The 12648-nt window shown below is 33.2% G+C and overlaps 1 protein-coding gene across 1 annotated transcript in view; it reads left to right on the top strand.

Annotated features, from left to right (window-relative positions):
- The first annotated feature begins 1389 nt into the window (after nucleotides 1-1389).
- Nucleotides 1390-12648, top strand: part of LOC111703916 (nuclear receptor corepressor 1) — a 35455-nt gene continuing 24196 nt past the window's right edge. The window contains exons 1-8 of the mRNA XM_023476002.1: nucleotides 1390-1763; nucleotides 3621-3819; nucleotides 4389-4447; nucleotides 6034-6199; nucleotides 9191-9364; nucleotides 9928-10028; nucleotides 11254-11364; nucleotides 11791-11862. Of these exons, the coding sequence (XP_023331770.1) occupies nucleotides 1750-1763; nucleotides 3621-3819; nucleotides 4389-4447; nucleotides 6034-6199; nucleotides 9191-9364; nucleotides 9928-10028; nucleotides 11254-11364; nucleotides 11791-11862 (896 nt within the window). The 5' untranslated portion in view covers nucleotides 1390-1749. The remainder of the gene's footprint in view (nucleotides 1764-3620; nucleotides 3820-4388; nucleotides 4448-6033; nucleotides 6200-9190; nucleotides 9365-9927; nucleotides 10029-11253; nucleotides 11365-11790; nucleotides 11863-12648) is intronic.

The following is a 12648-nucleotide window of genomic DNA, read 5'->3' as shown; positions in this document are numbered from 1 at the left end:
GGGGGGGGGGGGGGGGGGGTAATTTAAGTCAGGATTGCGGAGATTTTTATACTTTTACCGCAGAACTCTATAATAATTTTAGAAAATTTACTTAGTCAATAAAACGCCCCCTCCCCCACGTTATGATATTTATTTACTGCACGGAGTGTCCGTAAATATTTAATTCACATATTTTCCTTATTTTTTTTGGTGATTTTCATAATTTAGGTAAGTCAAATATTTTGGAGTGATATTTATAATATTTTAATCTGACCGGGAATAAAATTAATATGCATGGGGAAACGCAGATTACCCAAATGGTTTTTTGATATGAATTTAGCCGCGTTTTGACTTTTGATTTAAACAAAAATAATTTATAAAGCCACAGTGTAAAATCTTACGAAAATATATTAAACGAGATTTTGGCCATTTTTTCTAAAAACGGTTAAAAAAATTTTAAACGTACAAGTGGTATCAAAAAGTCTAAATGAGTTTGTGAGGTATAATCAAAGGTCTGGCATTGTGACACTTTAAAGTCGATCCAGTCTTGAAAATTGATGAAACTGTTATCGACATTATCAGGATTGCCAACCGTCTGGAATAAAAGATACAAACTTAATATTACATGTTGTTAAACACCAGAAAATGCTTCAGAATTAATCCAGCTTACTTTTATTACATCATTTAAACCACTTGGATCCAATCAGGGTTCATGTCATGTGTTTGTTGTCTATTCTGAACCAATAGAAATAGTATAGCGCCAGCGGTAGCATCTATCTCATTATCCAAGTTATGAATCCTAAAATCGGCGCTAACGTTAATGGAAATATTTACTTCTACTGAAACTATATAACACCAGACCAGAATCACAGTTTTTTTCTGTGATGTTTCGATTCATTATTAATTAACCATTTGGGTCTAAATTCACATTGCAAAAAAAACTTACCCTGCAGCATGGGCTAAAGAACAGCACACAAAGGTTAGAAAACACTTTGGTTGGCAACCCAGCATTAGAAAAAAAGCAAACATAATAACATCCCTCTCTCTCGTTTCCTCTTTCAGAGGCATACAGGAATTTATTTAGGGGGGCCCGGCACCCGTTGGAGCCTGAATAATATGGATTTAACTGACCTAGGGGGGTGGGGGCTGAGCACACCAGCCCCCCTGAAATACCTCGGGCTCTCTTTTTTATATATAAAAATGTTAAACTATAATTTACCCTTTCAGCAAGAAAAAGTGTATTTTTCTTATTTCTAACTTGCAATTTCTCTGATGTTTATTTTAAAACGTTAAAATCAAAAAGTATAATTGACACCAAAATTATCTTAATTATCTTTTTATTAATATTTTTGCAGACTGAGGAATTCTTAAATTTGAATGAAAAAAAATGTTTGATAAAATTCCGTCTCCAAAACTCCCCCTTAGTTCACAGCGGCAGTGTAGAAGGGGACCTACTCCTCACTAGATTCAGCGCAGTTAAGCAGAGATCCCAATCCTGGCAGGAGCGGACAGAGAATCATTTTTACTGAAAAACACTAGTTTTTAGAACACGAAAGTTCTTAAAGTCGGATAAAAATTGTCTAGTCAAGATATTTTTCGGGTCCTCAGTGCAACTAAACGACCAAAAAATGATTTTAAAGTCACTTAAATCAAGTTAAGTTAATAATATTGGTTGCCTGTGCCCTCCGTGGCACCTGGTTATAAAGTTAGCTAAAAATGAAACCTGTCTTGTGACCCTTGAAAAAGTGACTTGGAGTTAAGTTCTAGATCATGGCTGTTTACTGGTAATTCTTTTCATTTCATCCTTTTTTTGTTTATTTTGTGCAGTTTAGTGTTTGGGCGCGTGGTTTGTGTGTGTGTGTTTTTGGTGAGATGTATGTTCGTGCGTTCATTGGTTCGTGTGTTTGTTCCGTACTCAGGGGTGTTTTCATGAGGGGGGGGGGACAGTAATTTGTCCAGGTGGGTGTTATTAATTTTAATAGGGGTGTAGGATTCATCAGTTTTATAGTTGGATACAGGTACTAGGATACAGGGGTATACTAGGATACAGGGGTATACTAGGATACAGGGGTATACCTGGATACAGGGGTTTACTAGGATACAGAGGTATACCAGGATACAGGGGTATACCAGGATACAGGGGTTTACGAGGATACAGGGGTTTACCAGGATACAGGGGTATACCAGGATACAGGGGTATACCAGGATTCAGGGGTATACCAGGATACAGGGGTATAGTAGGATATTGGTGTATACTAGGATACAGGGGTTTACCAGAATACAGGGGTATACCAGGAAGATACAGGTGTATACCAGGAGGATACAGGTGTATACCAGGATACAGAGGTATACCAGGATACAGGGGTATACCAGGATACAGGGTATACCAGGATACAGGGGTATACCAGGATACAGGGGTATACCAGGATACTGAGGTATACTAGGATACAGGGTATACCAGGATACAGGGGTTTACCAGGATACAGAAGTATACCATGATACAGGGGTTTACCAGTATACTAGGATACTGGGATATACTAGAATACAGGGGTATCCCAGGATACAGGGGCATGCCAGGATATTGGGGTTTACCAGGATACAGAAGTATACTATGATACAGGGGTTTATCAGGATACTGGGGTGTACCAGGATACTGGGGTAAAGTAAGATACTGCAGGTATAGTAGAATATTGGGGTTTACAAGAATACAGGGATATACCAGGATACAGGGGTATACCAGGATACAGGGGTATACCAGGATGCAGGGGTATACAAAGCGTCCCATATCATATTAGATTATCACCAATCTTTAACACCAAAATAAACCCTTAATACTCGAAAAACTTATCATTTTCCGCAAGAAAATTCTTATATAAGCCTTATATTAATTTCAAAATGATTCATTCTAATTAAATTTTCTAATTAGTCCCGAAAATCGTAATTTAGACCCGTTCTCGGTTTAATATGATGTGGGACACCCTGTACTAGGATACAGGGGTATACCAGGATACAGGGATATACCAGGATACAGAGGTATACCAGGATACTGGGGTATACCAGGATACAGGGGGTATACCAGGATACAGTCGTATACTAGGATACAGGGATATACTAGGATACAGGGATATACCAGGATACAGGAGTATACCAGGATACAGGGATATACCAGGATACCGGGGTATACCAGGATACAGGGGTATACTAGGATACAGGGGTATACTAGGATACAGGGGTATACCAGGATACAGGGGTATACTAGGATACAGGGGTATACCAGGATACAGGGATATACCAGGATACAGGGGTATACCAGGATACAGGGGTATACAGGGAGTCAGGTTCTAGGACACAGGTACTACGAGACAGGTTAAGTAAGTAATTATTTATTTATTTAATATAACAAAAACTCTAAAAAGTAAGTGTTTCAGTAGAAAATATTTAAAAACCTTCAAAAATTGAGGCTGTGGAAATAGATATATATTTAGAAGGATACAGGGGTATACTAGGATCTACAGGGGGTATAGGGCTGTGTAAAAATTAAATCGCAATTTGATGAATTTTTGTATACTTCATAATAATATTTAATTAATTCATTGAGTGTAAAGAAATCGTATTTTTCCACCAAAACGTTTTATTTCCAGGCCTCCAGGTAGTCCTTATCTACCTCCACAAGCTGACCCTGGCGCTTCGCGTCGAGGAGGAGTCGCCACAGCACCGGCAGGGGCTCTTGTACGCCCCGGCTATCCGCCGGTTACGTTGCCCCCCTCCGCCCTAAGATATGTTGTTCCGCCGTCAGCATACACTGGGGCGAATGGACAGGTGTATGTTCGCCAACCACAGGTAAAAAGATAACGTAAAAAATTAGGATTTTCAGGAAGTGATAACCTACAAAGAGGACTGAGCCCCCCCTTACANAATTCAGCAATAAACAACTAAAAAAAGGTTTAATGGATTTACCGCTTGGCTTTCAATTATATAATTAATCACGACTAGTTTTTTAACGCATTTGAACACAATTAATATCTAATTTCGGAGAAACTTTGCTGAGAAAACTTTAATGAAACTTGCTTTTTGCTCAATTCTCTCTTTTTTATGATTTATTCAAATATGTTTGTTATTTCTTTTCTTGGAAAATGTTAATGTAATGTTTCCTCAGAAAATTCATTTTGATAAGATAATGTATCAAAATTCATTTTACTAATTAACACCTGTGCACAGTGCAAATGTATATATGGGGACCTACTAATTTTATCTATTTTATTATTTTATCTTGCTTTCTTTTTTAAATACAGCGCTCGTTGTAAATTTAAGGCACCAGGAAAATTGCAGAATTCTATTGCGAGGACCGGAATTGAATTTGAGTTTTATATTTTTCATTTCGTTTTTAATATTGAATTTTTTATGTTTAGGCGGATTCGAGGAACCCACGGCTGTCAGTGCGATCCCCTTATCCTGGATACTTGAACCAGTAAGTAATAATACCCCCCCCCTCTACGTTATTAAGAATTCGGTTTTTCCCTGCGAGCATTTTTTCATTTTTCTTCAAAAGAAGTCTTCAGGGTATTCTTTCCCGATTTTTAAAAATTCCATAAATTAATTTTTCGTTTTTATTTAAGCAATTTTTAAATGTATTTTTTAATGTTAAATTCCATGCTATTACCTCTGATCTGATGTAGATTAGCAAATCAAAATAATTCTATGGCGTTAGCAGAAAAAATTATTCAATTCATTACTTCTGTAATGATTTAATTGAAATGTGGGAAATTGTAGAGTTAATTACAAAAATGAAGACTTAATTTAAATAATTTTTTATATTAAGATCGTTTATTTAAAAACATATTTTTGTTAAGCTTATTATTCCAAAAATTTTAGTCGGGGGGGGGGGAGGTTCATTCATGCATTTGTTTACACTGTAATTGTACTCCAGCCAAATTTTAAATATTTTCTTTATTCATAATCACGTTTTCTTTTCTTATTTTTACATACAGCGTGTCCCACATCAAATTAGACCGCGTTAATGGGTCTAAATTACGATTTGTGGGACAAATCAGAAAGAATATGAATCACATAGAAAAATTTGATATGGTTAATAGAAATTTTTTTTTGCAGAAAATGCTAGATTTTTATGTGCGTATTTTGGCGTTAAGATTGGAGATAATCTAATATGATATGATATGAGACGCTCTGTATAAAAGAATTAGTGTTGAATTTTTTTTAGTAGTCCATTAATAAGAGACCTTTATTTGAAAAATTCTGATTAAAGGGGCTGTAAACGTAACTTCAAGTCATTCTCCATGAAATGAAGGAAATGCCAGATTTACAACGGAACCCTTGAATCCTTGTGGAATACTCTCGTTTTTTCTGACTCGAAAAGTCTTCAATTCTGATAATTTCTCCATTGCGTTCTAAGAAATATGCAAGTCAGTTTTGCAGAGAATCCGTAAATGAATATAAACGGTTTAAAGAAACTAAACATTGGTACTTAATTCATACTTAATTATTCAAAGCTTTTAATGGTATCATTGTAAATCGGACATTGCTGACTTGCATGGAGGGTTACGCTAAATTACGTTTAAATTACTTTAAAAGCTACAGGATTTAGACGGTATATTCCATAATATATTTATTCTGTGGAATTTACAGTGTATACTGTACAATTACATGTTTTTAATATTATTTATTAAAACTGCAATTTAATACAAAAGGTCATAAGTGTCGAATTTTTCTTTTTCCTTTTTACACTCGAAAGTCTACAGTTCCGAAAATTATTCCCCCCCTCTCTAATTTTAAATATGGTTTCTAAGCTTTGATAAAAAATTCTGAATTCAAATTGAAAGCTTTTTCGCCTAATTTTTTCTTTTAAAAATTAAGTTTTTTATGCTTTTGTTTTTTAATGTTACTAGAAACAAAAATGTAGTGGACAATGAACCTTGGTACAATTTTTGCTAAATAATGTAGGTTTTATTTATATTTTTGTGATACTCTCGTATTATCAAATATAGAAATAAAATGTTATTTCCATTTTAAAGAAATAATTTTATGTTTTTTTTTAAGGGACGGAATCCAAATGGTTGCGGCTAATAGTTCTATCCTGGCACATACTGGCGGATACTCCGGCATAGTTCCGCCGGATCCGGCGCACCAGATCAAAAGACCTAGAATAGACTCCCGTGGAACTCCGATAGCACCCCTTTCAATCGATACTAGGGAATCCGTTAAGGTACACTTTAATATTGTCTATTGATAAGAATTTATTTTATTAATTAATCGCTCTGAGATAGTTTTTTAATTGATCAGAATTTATACAATTTCTGTTGATCAATAATCAGAATTTATTTGTCTGGATGGAAATTTGATTTGTCAATCGATCAGGCATTTCTGGTTAATTGATTAGATTTTTTATTTTGATAGAACTTAGGAGCCAATTACCCGGGAATTATTTGTCAATTGATCAGGTTTTTGTGAATCAAGATCAGAATTCATATTTTCAATCGATCAGATTTTATTTTTTTTTATTTGTGAATAGTTCCAATCTCATTTCCTTAGTGATGATTTTGAACATAATTATTTTTGTAAACTCATTTAATTTGTGAATTTATTTAGCTCAGCGCAATCCTGCACTATTTAATCTTTAGCTTAACACCTAGTTAATATGCAGTAGAAAGCCAAACCCTCAATATTCTTTCTAAAATTTGCTAAATATTTGGAAGGATTTTGCATGGAACATTGAACTCTGCATATTTATATTTCGCAGAAACTTACAATTTCAGCCAACTTGGAACCTCCATTTCTTAGTTCTAACTATACAGTAAATACACTTCTCTGTTCTAACCCTACACTTCTCTGTTCTATCTCTACACTTCTTTGTTCTATCTCTACACTTCTCTGTTCTGTCTCTACACTTCTCTGTTCTATCCCTTTACTTCTCTGTTCTAAATCTATACTTCTTTGTTCTATCTTTATGCTTCTCAGTTCTATCTCTACACTTCTCTGTTCTATCTCTACACTTCTCTGTTCTATCTCTACACTTCTTTGTTCTATCTCTACACTTTTCTGTTCTATCTCTACACTTTTCTGTTCTATCTCTACACTTCTTCGTTCTATCTCTACACTTCTCTGTTATATCTCTACACTTTTCTGTTCTAAATCTTTCCTTCTCTGTTCTAATCTACACTTCTCTGTTCTAATTTACACTTCTTTGTTCTAAATCTATACTTCTCAGTTCTATCTCTACACTTCTCTGTTCTAAATCTATACTTCTCAGTTCTATCTCTACACTTCTCTGTTCTATCTCTACACTTCTCTGTTCTATATCTACACTTCTTTGTTCTATCTCTACACTTCTCTGCTCTATCTCTATACTTCTCAGTTCTATCTCTACACTTCTTTGTTCTATCTCTACACTTCATTGTTCTATCTCTAAACTTCTTTGTTGTATCTCTATACTTCTTTGTTCTATCTCTACACTTCTTTGTTCTATCTCTACACTTCTTTGTTCTATCTCTACACTTCTCTGTTCTATCTCTACACTTCTTTGTTCTATCTCTACACTTCTTTGTTCTATCTCTACACTTCTCTGTTCTATCTCTATACTTCTCTGTTCTATCTCTACACTTCTTTGTTCTATCTCTTTACTTCTCTGTTCTATCTCTACACTTTTTGTTCTATCTCTACATTTCTCTGTTCTATCTCTATACTTCTCTGTTCTATCTCTACACTTCTTTGTTCTATCTCTACACTTCTCTGTTCTATCTCTACACTTTTTTGTTCTATCTCTACACTTCTCTGTTCTATCTCTTTACTTCTCAGTTCTATCTCTACACTTCTCTGTTCTATCTCTTTACTTCTCTGTTCTATCTCTACACTTTTTGTTCTATCTCTACACTTCTCTGTTCTATCTCTACACTTCTCTGTTCTAAATCTTTCCTTCTCTGTTCTAATCTACACTTCTCTGTTCTATCTCTATACTTCTCTGTTCTATCTCTACACTTCTTTGTTCTATCTCTACACTTCTTTGTTCTATCTCTACACTTCTCTGTTCTAATCTGTACTTCTTTGTTCTATCTCTACACTTCTTTGTTCTATCTCTACACTTCTTTGTTCTATATCTATACTTCTCTGTTCTATCTCTATACTTCTCTGTTCTATCTCTACACTTCTTTGTTCTATCTCTACATTTCTCTGTTCTATCTCTACACTTCTTTGTTCTATCTCTACACTTCTTTGTACTATCTCTACACTTCTCGGTTCTATCTCTACACTTCTCTGTTCTATCTCTACACTTCTCTGTTCTAAATCTTTCCTTCTCTGTTCTAATCTATACTTCTCTGTTCTAATCTATACTTCTCTGTTCAAAATCTATACTTCTCTGCTCTAAATCTATACTTCTCTGTTTCTGTACTTTTTCCCTCGACAAAATTTCTCCCGGCACTCTCATTTTTCTCCCCTCTTTTTAATTTGTTTGCCCTTCTTTATTTCTTTTAAAATTTACTTCACTTATTTTTTTCTACATTAAGCATCTTATTTCATTTAACACATTTTCGAATACATTCTGTCTTCACAGTTCTCCTTTCTCTTTAATGGAGGGGGATTTTCAATCCAATTTTTGTTATTACTTAATTTTTCTTTCTTTCTTTCCAGTTTGAACAAAAACCTTTTTTTTTTTTTTTTTTTGTTCCGAACGTTATTTCTATTTTTCTATCCGGATATTTATTATTTCTAGATGGAATGATTTGTTGTAAATCTACATTTTATATTCCTTATCATGGAGTATTTTATCTGCAGAAAGTGTGTGTGCGTGACTAAAGTTTTATTTGCGAGGTTTGGTGAGGGGCGGGGGGACCTACTCTTTGCATTCATAAAACTCCCTTAACCAAACCTTCTCTTTCTCTCTCTATCTCTCGTTCTACTTGTATATTCTTCCTTAAATCTTAAGCTTTTTCTTTTTTATATCCACTGATTTTAATTTTGTCCACTTTTTTTCTTTATATCCATTTATCTTGTTCTCTTTCAAGTTTTGTGTTCATCTAGTCTTTCTATGTCCTTTTTGTTTATTTTTTTTCATGCATTTTTCTCTTTTTCATGCATTTCTCCCTTCTTGTTTTTTTCCTATTTCATTCTCCAAATTTGTTCATCCAATTCTTTTTCTCATTTATTTCTACTATGTTTTTATTTTAATTTTTTTGGAAAGTTTAAAATAATATCTGTTTAGGAGGCTACAGGGTACCAGCCCCAGGTTGAGGCCATCTCCCCGACACCTGAGGATCGTCCGGCTGAAAGGGACGATATTAAATCGACGAAGGACGATCTCCTTCAGAAGATTTCTAAGGTCGATCGTGAAATCGCCAAAGCTGAATCTCAAATAGCAAAACTTAAGAAAAAACAGGTTTGTCACTTTTCTGGGGAAAAATATTTATTATTAAATCCCCCTACCTCGAGTAATCCATAAATTTTGTATTGAAACCCTTCATCCTCCTGCAACCTCCTTCCTAGCGAGGATAGCAGAGGATTCATGGATTTATATTTTATATCAATCATATTTATTTTATATAAGGGGAAGGAACCATTAACAATACACATATTAAGAAATAAAACCTTTTACCAATTCATTTATTGTCTCAGAAAAAGTAAGCGAGTTAACGGGACTATCTTTGCAATTTCAAGTGACCCCCCAATTTAACAAAAAATGGAATGCCTGATTCACCATGGTACCCTTGAACCTTCATTTGATCAACAGTATGGATGATGTCGTTTTTTTCAAGCTTGAGCAGTTTTTAATTCTGACAATTTTTCCTTCTTGTTTACGGTTTAAAAATCCGCAAGTCATTTTTATAGAGAACCCGCAATTAAATAGAATGGATATCTCAGTTTTTAAAGGGTACCGTTGTGAATCGGACATGTCACACTAAAAAATGGATGATCAGAAAAAACTAACAGTTTATTTTGCAGGAAGAACTTGAAGATGCGGCGAAGAAACCGTCCACCGACTCGTCGGTGGACGAAGAGAAACCGAATCAGAGCACAGCGCAGAACGTTTATTCTGAGAATAGGTAACCAGGCCAAATTTAATCAAATGCATTTATGTAAACAAAACAATGGTCGGGACCCATACAGCTGTGGATTGGAAAGACGACATCTTATGTGTGCTATGTCATCATGCAAATAGTTTCACCAGTAGCCTAGAAAGTTACTGGACAATGCTACTTTTCATATCCATTGGACTACTCAAGGTCATAATTTGAGGCTTATAAGTCGTCTTCCTATTCCACTGTTTAATGATTCTCAATGTATTATTTCACTACGTAGATTTGTGACTGATTTTCTAAATCCAAAGAACTCTTGAGATAGAAAAAACGAGGTTTTAACTCTAGAGTTTCGATAAACAGAATTTGGTTTATTAAAATTGCAAATCATGCTCAATGCTGCCTTAGTAGCCATTGTTTAGTGAACATATAGTTCTACAGTTTAACTTTTACGATTGAAAATTAATTTGTTTTGTTTTTAAACTTAATTTTCAAGAATAAAGTTAAATGAAAACCTAGTTTTTTAAAGATGTTTGTCTTTTCCTTACAATTTTAAGGAATATTTATCTAAAGTTCTCCTTATTAAAAAGTTTTTATAAGAAGCTTTAACAAATAGATAAATGAGAATAAAATATTCAAAAAAGAATATTTTAACAGAAAAAAAAAGATTTTAACCTAATAAGAATTTAAAATTGTTAACACGAGTCTTAAAGTCACAAAACGTGAAGTTATGAAAATTTAAAAGTGTTTTAAGAAAAGTATAAGATGAATAATATTGACGTAGTAATAAAGGAAATTTTGCTTTAAAATATCGGAAGATCATAAAAGTTTTTAACAGTAAAAAAATTTAAAAAAGAATAAATTGAAATATTTGATACTGAAGAATACAGAAACTTAAAAAATATTAGGTTCAAAATAATTGTTGTAAACGAAAAGCGTTTTTTTGTATTAAAATAGAAATGCTATACTATAGATACCGAATATATTTGAATTAAAATATAAATAATAACAAAAAAAAAACTTAGCTGATGCAAACTTTCTATTAGAAGGATACGCATTTTTGTAAATGTATTTTAGTTTCAAAACTTAATTTAAAAAAAAGTCAAATTGATATAAACTAAAGATAGGAAAATATATATCTCAATATATATATTAAAAACAAATACTAAAACTTAAATTTAAAAAAGCCAATATTTGAAAATATCAAAACATATGATTTAGTAAAATATAAAACTAAAAATATTCGTTTTAGACGGAAAGCCAGTCAGAGCCACGCTTCACTAAACCGGTTTTCCCCCGGTAACCTCCTTCCCTTGTACAACCAGCCCTCCGACACAGAGGTCTACAGCAAAAACAAGAAAGAGTAAGTGCGCTCATTTAGTTGTACTCCATGTTTTTACATTACATAGAGAAGATCGATTTTTCCGTCCTTACCATTTTAAGTTCACACATTAAATATTTAAACTACTTTTATAGAAGATTTTATCTCACAGCGTAGATTTTTATTATCAAAACTTAAAATATCTAAAAACTTAAAATCTGCATTAGTTTAGCTCCCTGGATCCGGATTCACAAAGTTACGGATTTAAGCGGCAAAATTTTAGCAACAACATCTGAACATCTGAAAAAGAAACTGTTCGACTTCAAAACACATAATTTAGTTACCAATGAGATACATTTTAAGTATTTAACCTTCATAATCAAGGAACTGTATATATAGTTTCTGGAAAAAGAAAGAATTTTTCTTTGTGGAAAATGATTAAATTAATAAAAAAAATTCTTTGTATAGTTATACTGTATTCAAGCGGAAATTAGTTGATTACTTCAAGAAGAAAAACGAGGAAAATGAAACCCGAGACAGGTTAGATTTCTTTCATTTTTTTATTAAAAGTTTACTTCTATATATTCAGAATAAGTAATGAAAAAAAATTAGCGTTCTTTTACAAAACACACCAGATTTTCCAGGGTTTATGTTTAAGGTCGACAAAATTAGCATTTTTTTCAGAAATGTAATAAAAGTAAACTCTGCAAAATGTTCTGCAATAAGTATTGATATTTCAAACTGTCTAAATGTCTAATAGGCCAGTTTTTAAACTTCCCTCTCCAAATGTTTAAGTTGGCTTTATAGATTTAAAGCTGTCTGTCTAAATTTTAAATCGTCTGACGAAATTTCTTCACTGTCCAGCTGTTATATTTTTGATTAGTCTAACTTTCTAGCTGTCTTGCTCCAAAACTTTATTTCGAAATGTAACGTTCAGGGTGGCCAAAATGTACGGATTCTACGGATTGATTTTTTTAACCCTAAAATTGTACGGATTGTACGGATTTGTTTTCAAATTGTACGGATTGTACGGATTTTTATCCTGGAAAATACACCGTTTTTTTTAAATTTTCACTCATTACAGCAAATTTTTCATGAAAATAAAAAAAAATTCTCGTCAAAATGAAGTTAGTTTAACTTATTTTCTGCATTCTAAATAATATTAGATTGATAAATGTTTCAATTGACAATCAAAATTCATTCATAATTTTCGAGATATGTCCAAGAAGTGTTTATTTGAGAATATGTTCCATAAGTACTTATTTGATTGCTTATTCAAGAAGATGTTCCAGTATCCTGTACCCAGTATCCTGTACCCAGTATCCT

This window comes from Eurytemora carolleeae, unplaced genomic scaffold, assembly GCF_000591075.1.
Source record: "Eurytemora carolleeae unplaced genomic scaffold, Eaff_2.0 scaffold528, whole genome shotgun sequence".
NCBI classification, from domain to species: Eukaryota; Metazoa; Arthropoda; class Copepoda; order Calanoida; family Temoridae; genus Eurytemora; species Eurytemora carolleeae.
This window is presented reverse-complemented; position numbering and strand designations above follow the sequence as displayed.